The sequence below is a fragment of the Exophiala spinifera genome (assembly GCF_000836115.1).
Source record: "Exophiala spinifera strain CBS 89968 unplaced genomic scaffold supercont1.7, whole genome shotgun sequence".
NCBI classification, from domain to species: Eukaryota; Fungi; Ascomycota; class Eurotiomycetes; order Chaetothyriales; family Herpotrichiellaceae; genus Exophiala; species Exophiala spinifera.
In genome coordinates, this window is record NW_015622519.1 from 1,605,317 (window position 1) to 1,624,403 (window position 19,087).

General features: G+C 51.3%; 6 protein-coding genes across 6 annotated transcripts; 2 read left to right on the plus strand and 4 right to left on the minus strand.

The window, feature by feature from the left end:
* Window positions 1-550: 550 nt before the first annotated feature.
* PV08_09573 (uncharacterized protein) lies at window positions 551-2,440 on the minus strand (the record flags this gene model as incomplete). The annotated part of the gene is made up of 4 exons (XM_016383889.1): window positions 551-672; window positions 739-859; window positions 920-2,138; window positions 2,193-2,440. The coding sequence occupies 4 exons, from the start codon at window positions 2,438-2,440 to the stop codon at window positions 551-553; spliced, it is 1,710 nt and encodes a 569-aa protein (XP_016232512.1).
* A 1,215-nt stretch (window positions 2,441-3,655) lies between these two features.
* Window positions 3,656-7,924, plus strand: PV08_09574 (uncharacterized protein; the record flags this gene model as incomplete). The annotated part of the gene is made up of 1 exon (XM_016383890.1): window positions 3,656-7,924. One exon carries the CDS (start codon window positions 3,656-3,658, stop codon window positions 7,922-7,924), a length of 4,269 nt encoding a protein of 1,422 aa, XP_016232513.1.
* Window positions 7,925-8,852: 928 nt separating this feature from the next.
* PV08_09575 (uncharacterized protein) lies at window positions 8,853-11,049 on the minus strand (the record flags this gene model as incomplete). Its single annotated transcript, XM_016383891.1, has 3 exons — window positions 8,853-9,422; window positions 9,474-10,757; window positions 10,816-11,049. The coding sequence occupies 3 exons, from the start codon at window positions 11,047-11,049 to the stop codon at window positions 8,853-8,855; spliced, it is 2,088 nt and encodes a 695-aa protein (XP_016232514.1).
* A 779-nt stretch (window positions 11,050-11,828) lies between these two features.
* On the plus strand, window positions 11,829-13,908 carry PV08_09576 (uncharacterized protein; the record flags this gene model as incomplete). The annotated part of the gene is made up of 4 exons (XM_016383892.1): window positions 11,829-12,649; window positions 12,728-13,054; window positions 13,116-13,576; window positions 13,706-13,908. 4 exons carry the CDS (start codon window positions 11,829-11,831, stop codon window positions 13,906-13,908), a joined length of 1,812 nt encoding a protein of 603 aa, XP_016232515.1.
* Window positions 13,909-14,478: 570 nt separating this feature from the next.
* On the minus strand, window positions 14,479-16,489 carry PV08_09577 (uncharacterized protein; the record flags this gene model as incomplete). The annotated part of the gene is made up of 3 exons (XM_016383893.1): window positions 14,479-15,602; window positions 15,658-15,704; window positions 15,762-16,489. The coding sequence occupies 3 exons, from the start codon at window positions 16,487-16,489 to the stop codon at window positions 14,479-14,481; spliced, it is 1,899 nt and encodes a 632-aa protein (XP_016232516.1).
* Window positions 16,490-17,081: 592 nt separating this feature from the next.
* On the minus strand, window positions 17,082-18,836 carry PV08_09578 (uncharacterized protein; the record flags this gene model as incomplete). Its single annotated transcript, XM_016383894.1, has 1 exon — window positions 17,082-18,836. The coding sequence occupies one exon, from the start codon at window positions 18,834-18,836 to the stop codon at window positions 17,082-17,084; it is 1,755 nt and encodes a 584-aa protein (XP_016232517.1).
* Window positions 18,837-19,087: the final 251 nt, after the last annotated feature.

Here is a 19,087-nt window from a genome sequence, read left to right on the forward strand (position 1 = left end):
TGGACGTTTGAGTCTACATACCTTCAATCCTCGCGCTCTTCGCCTTCATGTTGATGCGTGCGCATACAGCGTCTCATCTTTCTGTCTGGCACCACGGTGCATAGAGTGCAGCACGCTACAGACGGCGGAGTACACTGCGCTTCGCATATCAGCAAACTTTTCACGAACCCATTATACAAAGTGGTCGCTTGCCCCAGAGGTTCCCTCCTTTAAAGATGAGGAAAATGATATTGTGCTGCCTACTGATGCTCGTCCCGTGACCACTGTCCTGCCGTTGAAACTTGATAGCTTGGTGATCTTTAATCTCCTAATGGAGGCAATAATATTATATACGCCTTCGCCCATCGTGTTTTCAGCACAGAGCTCGGGTGCCAGCACCCCCAAATGTGAATAAGTGAGACGTACTCCGTACGAGGATGTGGAGGGATGACCTGCATGAACAAATCACTCATTCTCTTTGTGTATTTGACTAGAGCACGGAGAACGACAATGGAGCAACGGGCACGCGTGTAGCCGTCTTCTGCTCCGCACGCATATCATTGTGCGTTCATCAGAACATCTGTCGGTTCCTCATTTCAACTGGTAGAAAAACCATTACGAAGGCGGCGAGCCAAATACCTCCGGCTCCTAGCCACAAAACCCCGGAGCTGGCATCGGCGACATATTTCTCACCTAGTGGAGAAATCGATTAGTACGCTCGAGGGCAATCTGGGGTGGAGGGAAAGAGAAAAGACGTACCAGCGAAAGGTGCCACGATACCAGCGAGCCGACCCAGGCAGGATAGCATGCCAGTCGCGCTGCCACGGTAGGTCGTGTCGAATAGCTCAGGTGCTGATGCATACAGAACAGCGTTGAAGTACTGAACATTGTAAGCAACCCCTTCAATTAACGTGCTCTACAAGACTGGACGGTTACTTACTGTTTGCATAAGGTATTCCAGGGCGTTGAGCCCCACGTAGCCAGCTGTCGTTTTGACTTGGGTGTACATAGCCATGGCCAGGCCTTGGCAGCAAGCAGAGAACACAAGTGACCACTTTCGTCCGAGGAGCGGGAGTTGGATCGTCAACAGTGCGAGAACCGCGCCCAAAATTCCAGGAAGATAGATGTAAACGTATTGCCTGTAGGTGTCGGTCACACTATCTTGGCCGCTTGAGACGTTGTTACGGAGCAGAATGATGGGCAAGAATGAGCCGGCCAAGTTGAAAGACCAGTAATCGCCCATGTACGCGATCGCAAGTAAGACGAAGATGAACGTATGTAGCTTGCTGGTGAAAAGCCCCTTCAGGTGCTTCAAGCTGTTCACGAAGCTCTTGAGAACATTCCCGGTCGTGGCCGCGGGAGCGACTGGTCCGGCTTCAGCATCGACGGCCTGGAACTGTTCCAGTGTCAAGGTGGGTGGCAGAGCGTTGTTGAACCTGGCGATCTTGTGCAACACCTCGATAGCTTCGGCTTCCTTGCCCTTGCTGATGAGGAACTTGGGCGACTCGTAGAACTTGAAGATGAAGTATCGCATGAAGAAGACGAAGAGGGTCATGCATCCCAGCACGATGAGAGTATAGCGCCAGCCTATGTTGCTTGAGACTGAGCAACAAGCCTCTCCGCTCGGAACGGTGTTGCAGGCAGGAAGGGTGGTACTCCCGCATCGCCACTTGGCAGTGGTACCGTAAGCGACGGCGGAAGCAACGACGACGCCAACTGGTTGCCACAGAGACAGAAGGGCGACCAGGGACCGACGATTCTGGGGAAGGAATTCCAAAGCAATCGTGGCGTCGATTGGAATATTACCGCCTAGCCCGAGGGAAGCCAGAAAGTAGATGCCGCAAATGGCCCCGTAGTTGTATTTGGGCGCTGCGAGGAGGAGGCCGAAGACCGACGTGATTAGACAGGTAAGGTTGAAAGCCCAGCGTCTTCCAATAATGTCGACAAGGATGCCCCAGGTCAGAGCGCCGACCGCGAGGCCAGCATTGGCGCATGACCAGATGTTACCCCAGTGGTTGGGAGCGACGTTCATTTCCTGATAGATTGCTGAAGCGATCAAGCCCACACCCTGGGACCACGCAAGATCGAGGAAATAACCGAAGCCGCACAGGAACCAGATACACCATTGGTATCTTCCCATGCCAAACTTGTCGAGCTCTCTATGAGGTATTAGTGAACGCTTCTTGCGCGGCTTGAGAGAGATTTCAGCTTACCTATTGATCAGAGCCGCCTTTTTCTCGAAGTTTGTGAGTGGTCTAGCGGCTGTACCTTTGAGGATGCTACCCAAAGATAGATCATTTTCCGATGCTAGTTCCAGTTCATTGTAGATAGGAACGGTTTGCTTCGGAACTCGCTTCTCGTCTGTGTCAAGGCTAGTATCGTTGTCTACTCCCTTCTGAAGGACGGGGCGCTCGACGTTGCGCTCGACGTTGTAGTGTGTATTGCGTACATCTGTACTCATCTTCTCCCTCAACTACGATGTAGCTGCTTCCACGAGTCAAGTTTGAGTAAGAGCGGAGAGTGTGAAGTCTGTATGACAACATCTGTTCGGGAGCCAGGGAGACAGGGAACCAGGATTACATTGAGTATAAGAATAATTAACGCCTCGTCTGGTGGAGATACCTTTTTTTCGTCTTTCCCTAGTGTGGATATCAGTACGAAGGATTCATGGTGCACGACCTTCTTCCTCAGATCCCCTGCCACAAGATCTTCATGGACCGTTCCAACCAATAAATGAAGCGGCTTCTCATGCAACAAATGGGTACTTAGTCACTAGCTCGTTGTCAAGAATATGGGAGTATCGTGGCTAGTCCAGTTGTTGAAGAACTAAATGAGGTTGATGTCTCTCCTGATGGAGGGCCATTTAATCAACGTTTTTCCAGCGTCGCTGGTTTCTTGTCTTCGCGTGGAGTAGTGTAAATAGCGCATTGCATACAAGAGCATAGCCTTTAGAGATGCTGGCATCACCCTCTCTGTATTATCATCAACATCGTACATTGTTCTCTTGCAACCAGAGAATTGGCTGATTTCCTGTCAATTTCATGACGTCTTTGATTTTCTGGATGCGGGCCTTATTTGTCGGTTCATGATTCCGGAGCGAAATGAAGCCGGGTTAGGATGGGTGCTAAGCTCTGGACCTGCATCGTCAAAGATGACCCAGGCTGAAGTGGGCGAGACCGATCTCGTTGCCCCATTGTTGCGGGATTGTGCAGAACTGTAAAGTCAGCTCTCGATTCTGCGTGGCGATGCGTGGGATATGAGGTGGCCAAAGATCAGTTGTGTTCCTTGTAGCAACCGAGAAGCGTCTCCACGCTTAGAGGTAACCTTTTGTGACTGACATCAATCAGGTAGTAATTGATTGGGAAGCTCAGCTCATGACTCCGGGAGGAATCTCTGAGAGTATGATCCTCGGAAACCCTCGATAAACTCACTGCACATTGGGAAGACCCGAGGATAGCCTGACACGTGACTTAGTGGCTTCTTGACAAGGCTGGGGAGAGAGACTATGTCACAGCCTGACACGTGATCGCGCTAGGGTCCGACAAGGCTGACAAGGCTGCAAATTCCCCGCATCGTTATCGATTCTCCATTGAGGCTCGCCGCCTGCACTTTTGCCTCAAAATCTATCTTATGTTTGAACTTACCGTATTGCATCTGATATTCACTAGTTGTCGCCATGGAGGAGTGCGATGAACCTATTCCCAAAAGGCGCAAGACTTATCACGTTGCCAAGCTCGTCCTACCTCCTCCATTTTCGACGTATAGCCCGATCGCGCAAGTCACGTTAGACGTACTCGACACCGATCTCGAGACAGCAGATTTACATGAGGACGACCTTCCCCTTCCCGTGACTGTCGAATCTCTTTTAGACTCGGACGAACAAGTTCTGATCACTTTGAGCGTGGGGAAGAGAAGGGGCTTGAAACAGGCGCGAGTGAAAGTGCCATTGGGTGCGACGGACAGACAGATACTGCTAGACTCGACACATCTCGATTCCGCTGTGAGATACAGACATCCTGCCGCCCCGCCACTGGCATGTGCATATTCTAGCATTCAGACTACTGCTAGCGGAGTTAAGTTGAACACATTGATTCTGTGGGAAGATACTGTCTCGCTGAGGGACAAGGTCGACCCAAAGTTGTTCGCTATCCTCGCTCGCTATGTCCCTCCCAAAACCGCACCAGGTCCTTTATTTGAGTCATGGGAACCCCGTCAATTCTATGATAGCGTCCACGTACCCGAAGAATCAGAGGAAGCATCTGCAGACATCAATGTCCCGTTCCTGGAGTCTTCGTTATTTCCCTTCCAGCGTCGTGGCGTGAGATGGCTTTTACGCAGGGAAGGCATTGATCTGATGTCTAGCGGTGAGCCCCAGCTGCTGCCTGATCCTCCAGCGGACTTTCTACCCCAAGGATTTGATAGGGCTGAGAACTCGGACGGGGTCACATGCTATGTCAACCATGCTTTGGGGCTGCTCTCAACCGACTTGTCTTCAATTCAAGAGCGATTCGGCCCTATCAAAGGTGGCATTCTGGCCGATGAGATGGGCCTTGGAAAGACGTTGGAGATAATATCTTTGATCGGCCTGAACCCTAGACCAACAGCATTGCGCGGCACGATCGGTTTGCGTCAATCACCTTCCACCCTAATCATCACCCCCCCTACGATCCTGAAGCAATGGAAACAGGAGCTGCAGGTACATGCTCCCTCTCTACGTGTGTATTATTACCCAGGTGTTGGCACCTACAAGAAAGCGGGAGACAAACTCATCGAGGAGCTTCTAAACCAGGACGTGGTCCTGACCACCTACAATGTTATTGCTAAAGAGGTTCATTATGTGGGTGAGAAGCCTGGTCGCCAACTCCGGAACCCTCAGCGATATGAACATCTAAAAAGCCCTCTCACGCAGATTTCGTGGTGGAGAGTTTGTCTCGATGAAGCCCAGATGGTTGAGAGCGGTGTATCTTCAGCAGCGACTGTTGCTCGCCTCATTCCTAGGGTCAATGCTTGGGCAGTCACGGGCACTCCTTTGCGAAAGGGACACAGAGATCTATATGGCCTGCTCCTATTTCTTCGCAGCGTTCCATGGTCGTACTCGACTCGGCTGTGGGACCATCTGGTAAGCTATCATCGGCCGCTTTTCAGAGATATGCTAGGCGAAGTTGCTATGAGGCATACGAAGGATTTTGTTCGAGAAGACTTGCGGCTGCCCCCTCAAAGCAGGCATACAATTACGATCCCCTTCACACCCATCGAAGAACAACACTATTCTCAACTTTTCCAGGAGCTTTGTGAGGATTGCGATCTTGATCGAACAGGTGCACCACAAACCGGTGACTGGGACCCTGAATCACCAACGATGATTGAGAAGATGAGAACATGGCTTACTCGTCTGCGACAGACTTGTCTTCACCCAGAGGTCGGCGGTCACAATCGTCGTGCTCTAGGCAGAAGCCATAATGGCCCCTTGAGGACGGTTGAGCAGGTTCTAGACGTAATGATCGATCTACAAGAGGGCCTAGTACGTGGTGTTCAGCGAACTCACCTGATGACAATGATACGCAGGGGACAACTTCTTGAAAATTCTCAAGCCACTGCTCAAGCTCAAGCAGTCTATAAAGATGTGTATGAGCAAGCGTGCGTCATCGTCGAGGAATGCCGTCAGCAGTTCGAACAAGAACAAAAGACTTCTGAAACCCTGAAGGTAGAGGACGACGACAATGAAGAGACTAGTGCTCGATTGACCACCATGCGCGCTAGGCTACGATCTGCGCTGGAAGTACAACATATTGCCATCTTCTTCATGGGAAACATCTCCTTCCAGTTGAAGCAGCTTGAAACCGAGGGAAGCGAGGCTTTTGAAGAATACGAAAAGAAAGAAACCACAGCATATGAGAAAGCCAAATCTATACGTGGCGAACTCCTTGCGGAGAACCTACGTCACGTCAACAAGCTGATTACGACGGTGAAAAGCAGTATTTCCAGCGGCTCCGTAGCGATTCCTGATCTCGGAGCGCCGGATGGGTATGGTGGGATCGAGAGTCGCAAAATCTTTGACAAGATCGATGCTTATTGTGAAGCCATGAACATCCAAGCCCAACAGTTACGTGAACTGCGGATGAAGATGGCTGACTTTCTAAGCCAAGCCCTTATTGACGAAGATGAGGGAGTCGAGCTGCAGGGTGACGAATATGAAAGCTCTACGAAGCATCAGGATGAAATGTATGCTTACATGGAGGCACTCAGAGCGCTCTCTGCGGACCGGAGCGAAGCTCTCACCGGGCAAGAGAACATGCTTATCAAACAAGAGATGAAGCAGTTTCTCCGAGCCGCGAAGGAAGGTGAAGGGCCTGCACCCGAGCTGATGCTCAAATTGCTTGCAGAGCGAGAACACAAGAGGGTCAAGGTCTCCACATTTGGTTGCCTGCGAGGCCTGATTGCAGAAGTCAGACAGATGGTCACTTCGTTGCAGTGGCAGGAGGGAAACGGTCACGTTCGAGCAGGCCATGAAGCTGCTATCCTTGAGCGCGTGCTAAAGCACATGCAACAACTGAACACCGCCCAGACGAAAAGTCTCACCAGCCTCGAACAAGAAGTCAACCAATTCCGCGACACAATGAATAGCCGTCTAGATTACTATCGTGCGCTCCAGAGAATTTCCGATACCGTGGCGCCGTTTGAAGAAGAAAATATCGGAAAGCCGATGTCGGACGACCATTATGCCAACCTCGAAAAGGAAGAAGCCAAACATCAGAAGAAACTCGTCTCATTGTCGGCCAAATTACGGTACCTACTTCACATGAAGGCGACAGAGACCAAGTCTTCGGCGCCGAGAGTATGCACAATCTGCACTGATCAGTTTGAGGTTGGAACCATGACGTCTTGCGGCCACCAATTCTGCAAAGACTGTGTGCTTACATGGTGGGCCCAACATCGCAACTGTCCAATCTGCAAGACCACGCTACATCCGAATAGCTTTCACGACATAGCGTACAAGCCAGCGGAGATCGCGGTGCAGGCCGAGTCCCCTTCGTCGGCCTCTCTGATGAATTCTCCCTCCGGTCCCGATCGATCTCACGACCAGTCAATCTATTCAGATATCAGCACCACCATGCTGAACCAGATCAAGGACATCGATCTTCGTGGCCCAAGCTTTGGCAGTAAGATCGACTTTCTGTGTCGACATATCCTGTGGCTCCGCGAGCACGATCCAGGCTGCAAGTCCATCATCTTCTCCCAGTATCGCGAGTTTATCGACGTCCTTGCCCGGGCATTTTCAGAGTACAAGATCTCGTCTACGCGGTTCGATACCAAGAACGGGATTGAAAACTTCAAGGCCGATCCTTCGATCGAGTGTTTTCTCTTGCATGCCAAAGCACATTCCGCCGGTCTGAACCTCGTGGTGGCAAGTCACGTGTTTCTTTGCGAGCCCCTGATTAACACGGCCATCGAGCTGCAGGCCATTGCGCGTGTCCATCGAATTGGCCAGTACCGACCTACCACGGTGTGGATGTACTTGATTGCCGATACGGTCGAAGAGAGTATCTACGAAATTTCCGTGGCGAGACGATTGGCCCATCTGAAGAGCACTTCCGACGGTAAGCATTCGGGAAAAGGGAAAGGAAACGGGAAGAAAAGCAAGGCCACTTCGTCATCTTCAGCTTCTGGCACAGCGACACCCTCCACGTCGTTGCAGGAGAATGCTATAGACGCAGCAAATTCGATGGAACTGCAGGCTGCTGATCTGTCGAAACTGCTTGCTGCAGGCAAGAATGGCGGTGAGATGGTAGATTCACAGGATCTCTGGGCGTGTTTATTCGGCCGTGTCAAGAAGCGGGAAGAGGTCACTGGTGGGTTTGCGCACACCAGGCCTGCTTCTTCGCAGGTGGGTACGTTGCTGAGACTCGAAGCTGCACAACGCCGCCATGGTCCGGAAGTGCTATGATGTGTATGTGAACTTGAAATGAGCTGATTAAGGATTGCTTTTGAGATTGGGAAGCTTTGAGCGGGCTTGTGTTTTGCACGGGGTGGGCTGTAATATGGAACTTCCATCATGGCGAGAGAGAGAGACTCTGCAAACAAATATGCAAAAACATTAAAGAGGAGAAGTAACTCTAGATCTTTCTGGGACAATACAACGACCTTTACGAAACCACATTCAGCTTTTGCAGATTCCGCTATGCTCGATGAGTCCCAGGGATCTTTCTGTCCTTCTCTGATGTACACAAGTTATATTGTAGGCGTCTCTCCACTTGGCCATGGATCCGTAGGGTCATACGAGTGCAGGAGCATCTTGATATAGCCGTAAGTGGGCCCAGGGCCTGCGCGTTGGAACTCAACGCCTGAGAGAGCAAAATCTCAGGCAGCCCATGTCAATGCCGCCTCTGGGGACTCCCTTAAGACGAGTGATACAGGCGACGATGACATCGATCTACCGATTTCTCAAGGCCGTGCCCATTCTTGGGGTATGTGTTCTTCTGCAAGACGAACAGCGTAGCCAGCTCCGTGATATTGTCATGATTCTCTTGCCAAAAGTGGACCTTGTGAGGCATTTTACTTCAGTGTGTCTACCTCAGAGGATCATCTTGAAACCTTGTTCCACCACGAGAAATCTCCCAGGGATCAACGTCAAGAGGAACGCACGTCAACATTGTATTGTCGCGACGGGTATTGTAGGGTCTGCTCCCCGGATACAGACCCTGTGGCCGATATCTATATCTGGCATTTTCGCCGTGGCCAAATGGTCGTGACTATCCATGGCCGAGCAAACACTCAACTTAGCGCATCATGGTCCCGTCCACGAGTCTCATAAACATCCTACCCCGGACTGTCTCTTAGTGAGCAAAAAGGCCAACCTTGAATGCTAAGAATCCCTATTCATCCACAATCTGCCATATTCGTTTGAATTCTCTCGTCAGCTTGATGGCGCCGTATATGGTTGTGACGTGGCCAGTGATGATCCTCTGCATGACGTCCTTTGAGTCCATCCGCAGATTCTCGTGTTGCGCATGCATGGGTTTGAAATGGAAACCCTCGAACCCAATCACTTCTTTATACTTTCCTTCTGCATCACGTAGCACGACCGGCGCGCCACGAAACTTGCCAGCATCCTGGGGAGGTTTTCCGTTGCGACGGTAGAGGAGCGACCTGTGAATATCTCTTGCGGATAGCTCCAACTTTTCCTTGCCGTGCTTGACCGGGAGAGGGCTATCAAAGTAAGTCCCAACCGCAAACGATTCGGCCTGCTCATTGTCACCTAGGATCCGTAGCGACACGCCATCGGGGTTTATGCGCTCGCTCCATACCAAGCCTGCCCGATGTGCAAGGCGTGTTGTAGATGATAGTGGACCGACTAACGAGACATTGTTGGGGAACTCGTTCGGAAAAACAAGGCTATCATCCGCAGCGAACGTAACATCTGTGTTCTCGAATATTTTTCCAACCTGGACAGATTAGTCAAGCCACATGCTGTTGTCTGGCCAAGGGCATTTCACCTCAACATCTTGTCTACTGGCATCCTGTACCAATACGCCGACCAAATTAGGTAGCGGCTTGTTGGCGTTTCTGCTGAAGATCTTTCTGCTCTTCGGTTTGCAATACGGCAGCGGCTTCTTGCAACAACCCTCGTAAGCAGCGTGCGTAGATATTGTGACGAACTGTTCTGTCGAGTTAGCCTGCCGGACTTTGACCCCCGCCGTACTGATTGAGGTGCCGATTCTGATGTTGCATGGAGACGCAATCCAGCGTGTTGCCATGACTTCTTGAGATGGTGATGGCTCCACGGCGTCCTCAGGCGACTCTGCTGGCGGAGGTGTTGGTGGTAGGGGCACGTCTTCTGGCGGAGTACTTGCGAGGGATATGGCACCCATTCTTGGCCCTTGAACGAAGCCATTTGCTTCCTGAGTTCCCGAGTCCGTTCTTTTAGCACCGGCTGCTCCATTCAATTCAGGTGCCGCTGGAGCAGGGACGGGTTCAGCCTCGCTCTCCGCAGCCGAAATATGGGTCTGTGAGCCGCCTCCGTTATGTCGGCTGTTTTCAGATGACCTGACAACCTTCACTGTTGCATCTCTGTATTTGGGCCGTTGAAGCTGGGAGATTTCGCGCCCTCGTGTTAGTTCTTCTCGCAAAGGTTGGGTATCAATCTCTAGAGTACGTGGAGACGAGAAAGCTACACCCGTAATGCCCGGCCTGGACTCCGACTCCAAGATGGGGTGCGACGGAGCCTTCTTTGAAAGCTCTATCTGCTTGCATAGGTGGTTCACTTTGTTGCGAAACCTCCATTTCCGGATATTAGGCGATCGAAGTATCCGATATCTCTTTGGTGTAGCACGGTGAGATTTGACTTCGCCCAGTTTCTTTGGTCTAGTGGCGGCTGTAGCCGTCGGTCCAGAGAGCCTGTGAATCAAAAGGCGTCTTGTCCTCTCCGCCGCCGCCGTATCTCGGTCATCATCAGGTCCAGCAATTTGCAATTGGGACAAGCGAATCCTTATACCGGCGAGGCAAGGAAGGCAAGGCTTTCTGTACCATTCGACAAGTCTACCCGGGAGCATGATGACTTCAAGGCTGCCGTCGGGCCAGAGACAGAAGCCTTGAGAGCCGGGAATGGCTGATAAAACCTCAGCGGCTGCTTTTCTGGGAAAGTTCGATGTTCCATGTGTCTCGAGAGACCAATCTCCAAGGTCGATAGTTTTTTTCTCGGGCAGTAGGGTTTCAACAGCCCCCAGAACCCGCCTGGGACCATAAGTCTTGTCCGAGTATGCGCACTGGGAAAAGGTGTTCTAAAGTATGGAACTTAATCAATCACAGGACTGAAAGATCAGGTTGAATCGTGCTTACCGACAGATTCCCAAGATCTTTGAAGTATGCTATCACGGATGAGTTTACCCGAATACTCTCGCATAGCAGATTCAAAGACAGCAGAGAGAGTATGTACGGGGGCTGAGGCATCGCAATGACTAGGCGCAGAACACTTCTTAGGACATGCGCCAACGATGTTGTGAAAGCCTCAGCCTGATTGAATGCTCGTTTGTCTGCGGCATCATGAGCCTCCGTCGCGGTCACAGCGGACATGTTGATCGAATAAGACTATTGAGCGTTGCGCTGCCCAGTCAAGAATCACAACAGAAACAACACTTTCGAGGACGAGTGCACGAGAGATAAGAGCGACTCGCTGGGAGACGACATGGCAAGCCTGGACACCATCGTCCTCGAGCTTTCCATACTTCGCCACCCATGGGCCATCACTACCTGATTCGAGGCTGGAGCGCGCGCACCCTTTCAAGGCATGGTCTCTGCAACTAAGGGAACGAAGAAGTCATACGGAAACAATCTCGTCTGATCAAAGGGGTGATGGATGGTGAGGCTTGCTCGGGCTGTGACTAGCACTCAGCCACGACTGGACTTCATTGGTGTTGTTTCTTTGGCCTCGTTTTCCAGACAGACTAACATCCTCAGCTGGTCGTTCTCTCGCCTTCTTAAGCCGCCTTTCGAGGATTCCAGTCCAATGCTGATTCGTCTTGCTTGCATGGGCAAAGTGTTGTGTGGAACTCAATTCGCCCGTATGGCATAGATGCGGTCGCCTCGGCCACACATACACGCACACACACCCCTGTAAGCAAGGCACATTTGGTCAGGCTGAGACTGAAGTCTCTCTAAAAAGAAGCCTTAGGGATTTGCTGATCTTTGTGATCTAAGTATCTGGAAATCCGTTGCAGCCGCTCCTGCTTTGGCTAATATTGGAATCTTACTGCCCAAGCGATCTTTCGAAGCTCTCAGCATGCAATGAGTCGACATCTACTCAGAGAGCGCCTCACTAAAAGTGGACGAGGACACGATGGTGCAGGCTGATAATGCCGATCCCTTTGCTGCCGATGATGGATGCTAACCATGGAGCAGAATTCCATCTGGATGCACGGCTTCGCGAAAGGCTGTTGAACGCGTTGCAATACGGCGATGCTGCCGCTGAGCGATCCAACACGGACAACAACCAGCTCGACCCTTATCTGGAGTATATCTGCACTCGGCTTATGCGAAGCAGTGCAGATGGGAAGCCGCACCTGGGCAACCTCGTCGAACTGTTCATCACGGCGGTCGAGTATTTCGGCCACCAAGAAAGAATCAATCACACGGTGGGCAAATATCTGCGTACACAAGAAGACCATCTCCGCTCTATTTTCTCTTTAGATGACAGTGACGAGTTCGCGAAGGCCCGTTGGCGAAGGGAGCGCATTAACGACGTGGTCAGCTCTATTGCCCTGTGGATAATGGAAGAGGACTTTCACGAGCGCTTTGAGAACCAGTCGATCAGAGCCGTATTTTTCAGCAGGGTCAAGGCAGGCTTCATAGGCTATAGCAATCTCGCCTTGAACGACAACCAGCTTGATCACGATGGAAATTTCACCATCTGGTCGATTGCAGATGTGTTAGGACTGTTGCCGACGCTGGAGTCGTGGGTGGAAGCGCCCTCGGCCGATCCACACGAAGAAGTCTTTCAAAGTCGTTTGAACGCCCGGTTGATCAATCGCATCGGCCAAGTGCGGTTCCGTTGGACTTTCAACTGCAGTGAACATATGCAGTTACGGAACAATGAACTGTATCTCTTCTGCATGCCATCCCGCCATCTGTTGGAGCCGAAGTTGGTGGAAAACGATACCCCTGACGCGGCGCTCGAGTAAGCCAGCCTCCCTGCCCCCTTTTACTCTTGTCGCCTTCGTTGCACCTTGAGTTAAACAAGACTCTCTCATCACAGTTCACTCGGTTTCCGGCGCGAACGCGGCGAAGAGATCTTGAAGTCTTACTACCTGCTGTTCGGGCCTCAGAACAAGCAGCTCCTCAAGGATCTGCTGGCTAGTCCTCACCTTTCTTCACCTCATGACAGTGTGTTGAAGGAGTACTGTGAAGAGAATGCAGCTGGTCGCGCCGCCGAGAGTCTTGCACGGTGGTCAAAACAGGAATTCAAGTATCTGTGGCCTTCCATCAAGTATCTCGAGCATTTTCTGCGCGATATCGAACCCGACAAGCTCATCAAACTGATCTATCGAGATCGGCGGAATTCCTACGCCTGGTGGACGTTCTTGTAAGTCTCGAGGTGATCACATTTCGGGTCTTGGACCGCGTCAATTGACTATCCGCAATAGACTTGCCTTTATAGTGGTGATTCTGACGTTGATTTCCACCGTATTTACCGTCATACAGGGTTTGAAAGCCTTCTTCCCCAGTGGCGGTGCGACATCCGTCGTCATAGTGACTATGAACGCACAGCCTGCTGCGACTGGGACCACGACGCCTACCTCCACCGTATTCAGCACGCGAAGTTCTACGGCGGCTGCGTCGAGTACCACTACTGCTGCACCCACGTTGCTGTCTACAGCTGTTTTCGAACTTGAGTCAAGCTGTTTTGATGTCTACACTACCTTTTGCGTGCCCTTTTATTCCGAGGCCAGTAATTGTGCAAACATCTACACGGGCAATTCGACAAACTTGTCGAGATATAGCGCAATGTCATCGTGTTATTGCACCGACAGCTCTATGCTATCGCTTGCTTCACGCTGCGAGTATGATTTCGGCAAGAGCTGTGTGGGCGACATTCAGAGTCTTGGTCAGGTACCTCTCTTTCAGCTGTGCTCGGTGAGGAATCTCTCTCTCTCTCTCTTTCTCTCTCTCTGTTGATTGTAATTTTCATTTTCTCCTCGTGGTGAATTTAGACGTGCTAATCTCTACGGCACAGGTAATGTGGAGTGGAACTGGACTGATCCCTTTCCCGGCATCTGTTGCTGCAACGACCACTTCAACGCCAACAGCATCTGCACAATCTTCGACAAGCTCCTCGTCCTCTTCCTCCTCCCCGAGTTCAGGAACAATAGCGGGTATTGTCGTAGCAGCAGTGGCTGGTGTATTCGCGCTCGTGGTGGTCATTTGGACCATTATTAGTAGGAAGCGCCGAGATCGCTTCGGCCCTCCAGCCTTTACTAGTTAGTTAGAGCCACCTTCAATAGCGATTGATACCCTCTAGATGCCACGCTTGCCGTCTTCTAACGTAGAGCATTGCTCGTATCCAACAAGGACCTATGTATACTATCTATACACGGAATACACATGTAAACTACGTATGTCCAAGATCGCGTGCTCGACACTTGAGAGCCTCTGACAGTGACAGCGTCCTTCTTGACATCGATGCCATGCTGAATGGTCTGGTTTGATATCTTCAGTCATTCACTCCACGTCGACAAAGTAGACGAATGCAGACGGAAACCATTCCAGATAGAGACACTGGGTATAACGAGTGAAGAGTAAGTCCAAAAGCGGTTGAAGTTGGCCACTGCGCCAACTGCGTGTAAATGGTCTGGAGACTAGGTGTAGTAGATTTGGGCCGCGAAACAAACGGGAAAAAAGGGAGGAAAATTCATCATCATCATCATCATCTGAGAACGTCCGGGAGAATCTATTTAATCATAACTCATTGTCCCATGCGGTTGCTATATATAATTTCAAAAATTCATGTTATCCCCCTGCGGCTGCGGCTCCTGCATCACCCTCATAGATGAGCCATAGCAAACACCAATTCAGAGCCGCGACGGCCGCAATCCCCCACCACACCGCGCCGACGCAGTTGTTGCCGAGACCCACGCCCAAAAGCCAACCACTGAGCGTGGGACCCACGGTACGGGCCCCCGACGAGATGCTCTGGGCGAGGCCGTGAATCGTGCCCAGGACGCTCGGATGAGGCGTGCAGTTGTTGACGAGGATCGTCTGGCCGGGCAACGCAAACGTCCGAGAAATGACCTGCAGTGCCAGCGCGACCGTCAGGGCAGGCCAGACCAGGTACGCCTTGTCCGGCAGTAGGGCAAGGTATGGCATCAGAAAGTACGAGGCGATCGAGAAGGGGAGGAACAACTTGTAGCTGGGCAGTGTGCCCAGCTTGGAGTTGAGCTTCGGGTACAGCGCGATCTGCAGGGGGAAGCCAATGACTCCAATGATGGCCGTTGCAAGGCCGACCCGTTCGGAGCTGAGACCTAGTCCGCCCGCGAAGGAGAACGGAAGTCGAGCCTCGTTGTTGTCTGAGCGGGGAGCGGGGAGGAAGAGGAAGACCAGGGCGTTAAAGGCCGAGAGGTGCAATGCGAGAAGGTGGTGAGAGAGGAGCGTCAAAATGACGTTCTTGGAATAGATGCGTCTCAGCAACGGCTTTGCTGGATTGTGGGGCTGTTGATTTGATCGGAGCGATTCTGTGTCGCTGGTCCGTGGCTCATGTGCTTCTTCCTCCAAGTCTGCTGCTGCTGCTGCATCTTGTAACTCGATCTGGTGGTCCGAGAGCTCTGTGTATTCGTACTCTTCGACCCCTTTGCCGCGCCACCTGCAGAGAAGACGAAATAGAAACTTCCCCAGCCGACGGCCGTAGTCTGGCCTGTTCTTCAGAGCCGGGTGCGTCTCATCGAGGCCAAGGAACAGACATATAGCGGATGTCAGGATGAAAAATGCGCTGACGACGTTAGGTAGCGCGTATGGAAAGGTAGTCATCCAATCAACGCCGCTGTCACCGCCAATGGCAGAGCCAGGGCCAAAGACATTTGGGAACGAAGCTATTGGGTCGGCCAGAAACCCTCCAAGAATAGGACCGATGACCACACCTGGGTTATCCTGTTAGATATGGGTCGATCATAACCATGGTCAGCAGGAACTTACCAATATTGAAGCACATGGGCAGAAGGAGGAATGCGCGCGATTGATATCTGTGATGGGCGGATTTAGTATTGTATTTAAGGAGTCTGCTGCATCGAAACACGTACTTTTTCTCTTTGATGATCTCGCTGATCATGGTTCTCATGACACCAACGTTGCCATTCAGACATCCAGCACAAGCCCTGAAGAACAGAGCTTGGGCGAATGATTTGGAAAAGCCAACGCCAATACAGGAAACGCAGGTACCGAACAATCCAACGAGAAGAACCCTCTTTCGCCCGATCCATGGTGTGTCGGCCGCACGCCCCCACCAGACGGCAGTCACAAATTGAGCGGCGGCGAAAGATGCTGTCAACAACCCTCCCTGGCGTGTGATGGTGCTATCCGGTAGACTTGGGTCAAAGGAGCGCAACTGATAGAACATATATGCCGCAAGAGAACGCTCTGTCAACGGCTCTGATAACCGGGCAATGGTCAGCACGGCCAATTGACCCTTCTTAGGGAGAGATGACCATGTCACTGCTTCAACTTTGGTGGATGTAGACGAGGCAGCGTTGACAGCAACCGTCGCTGCCACCGGATCTTCTTCTTCATCGATGAACGAATGGCGACGAGCAATTGTTGAAATTCTCGGTGCCAGGCTCGGCCTAACGTATGTCTTGGCCGTCTGTTTTATCGCTTCATTGTGCGAAGGATCCGAGTACTGTGGCTTTCCCACAACGTCGACGCTACTAGCAGAAGTGTCGGACGCAAAAGAAGCGGCGTGGGAGACGCCGTTGTCGGCTACATGTTCATCCAAACAGGTGAAAGACGCTTTGTTAGGCGGTGAGGTCATCCGACGGAGCCGAGTCTCGAGGCCAGGGCGCTTTGACAGATGCCTTCACGTATAATGAGGTTGAGAGGATCGAGCAAGCATATTACAACGTGAGTAGATCACCTCGTATGGCAGCCAAGCAATATCGCTATTTGCTCATTCCATAAGATATGGAGACGGGTGAGAAGTTCATCGAAAGAAAAAACTCTCAGGTATGGATGGATGACTACCACACGCGGCCTGGTGGGAAAGTCTGGGGACGAGAAGGATCTTTCGACAGAGAGAGGCCCACGAGACCCACTAGAACGGCCACTCACCGGCGACGTCTAAGTGGCTCACTCGGAACTCACGTGCCGACAAGGCTGTCAACCAAGTTTGGCAAGGCTGAAGTTATGCTGGGGAACCAATTGTGGCTCTCTCGAGCCTCGTCGTACCAGTAAGAATGCCTAAGTACATAACCTTTCACTCATAGAGATGCATACTATCCTGTCGTTATGGTCTTTCCTAATATTTTCACATAAATCAAGCATCCAAACATGTCCAAACAGCATCTTTCCTCCTAGCATCCGATTGTCCTCCACGAAATCTGCACCCAGCACCTCAACGTACCAGCCTATCTGGACACAGTCCTAGATGGCCTGTCGTCCTTATATTGGTCATATCGTGTCTGCCAATATTCTCCCTCGTCTTCGTGGAGATTCAAAAAGTCGACACAGAAATCCTTCATGTTTGTGTATGGCCACGATGTTGTGCAGGTACGTGAGTATTTGCTTGCCGCCCGCTCAGCAAATGTACGTGTTGTATTTGTTGCCTCTCTACTGTGATTTGTCGTGGTAGCGGCCGACTCTTCCGCTTTCCGAACAATTGCTTCCAAGAGGTCGACCCAGTGTTGAATGACGCCGATGTCGGTGGTGCATGCGTGTTGGCGAAATTCCACAGTTGGCTTGATGGGCTTCCACGATGTTGTGTTGTTCTCCATGACCACGAGATTGGCGAAATTGTACATGTATCCTCGGTGGACTGTTCCAGGTTTGTCGGGAATGGGCCGCTGTAGGTTCTCAACCAGGTCAAGGACGTTGCCGTGCTCTTTGAAGATGCAGTCCCTGATAATGCTGGGGTGCTGGTCGGTGGGGGCCTGAGCTAGCAGCTTGTCATGGAGGTACCAATAGTTGGAGTCGACATTACCGGCTCCAGTGTATTGGGCCTCCCAAGCAAGGACCGCATCTTCATGTTCTTTCTCCTGTTCGTCTTCGGTTGGCTCAGGCGGTAGAGGTGTGTCAGGATCGAAGTAATCGTCGAGTGGATCGCAGCTGGGCTCTTCGGGGACGGATTCAGGCAACTCAACTCCACACCGGCTTCTGGGATGGCATTTTGACAAGAGGTCCTCGTGCAACACAAGGATATAGGCTAGGTGCTGCAACAATAGGATGGGCATATCTGCTGGCTTGTCGAAGTTGAAGCCGACGTGTACATGCGTGCTTGCCCATACAGAATCCATCATAAAAATGTCTGGAGAACTCAAAGCACCGAGATATTGTTCAATTTCTTGAAATGCCGATTCTTTGTTTCTGAATTCGAAGATAGGAGTGATCAACTCGACACCTGTGCTATCCCAGTTGGAGATTTGTTGTGTCGGTATGTTTCGTTTCTGCAAAGTGTTTCCTAGTTGGCTTTTCAATGCCCCCACCAAGGTGTAGTCGTTTGTCAGAGTCCATTTGGAATAGTCTGCTACGGCACTTCGCACCAGGACGTCTTTGTCTGCTCCAGGAAAAGGTATCTCTGCTTTAGAAGGGTCTGCAGGATAATCTCGGTCGGGTTCCACCCATCCAACCACGTTGCTGTCGAGACAGGCCGTGTTCAGGCATTTCTGTGCCATGAGAAGGGGCTCCATTACGTATCTTCGGAGGTATTGTTTGTCTCCAGTCATCAGGTTGGCATACATTTCACGATGCAGGCTCTTCTGGCAGCCGGGATCGTTTTGTGGAACATGCAGTGCCCAAGAAGAATACTGCCACCTTTTCTCCAAAGCAGGATTGGGAATGGGGTTTGTAGCAAGCTTTCCCAGGAGGTTATCATGCTGATGGGCAGTAAAGGTCTTGACAATATCTGCTTCTGTGTGGTATTCCTGAAGTATGGTACGTAAAAGCTCTTCCCTAAATGCCAGGCAGAATTCCAGCTCTATGCCAAAGGTTGTGGCGTAAATTGGAGGTTTGTCATCCCCGTCTCGGGAGAGCCGAGAAGTTGGCAGTGCTGTATAGTTATTTGGCCGATCGGAAAGCGAGGTGTCGGGATCCGTGGTGATGCGGGCCGTTTTTGCTTCTTTGAGAGGCATTTGGCTGTCGTTGAAGGTGTATACTGAGGACGGCATCTTGCGAGGGTCGTAGGTTCGATTGGAAAAGTAGGGAGGCTTTTCTATACCTCAGAATAGTACAGCCGTCGCGAATAGTTGAGTTTATAAACCCTTCTCGATGGTCGTGATGTCGAATATTTGTTCGTATACCGTGTATTCGAAAGACGAGTTATGGGCAAACGTAGACGAACATTCTGCAATCAGGCAAAGGGAGCGTTTGTATATATATAGCACTAATAGTGTTCATTCTGGCGGACAGGGAGACTGAC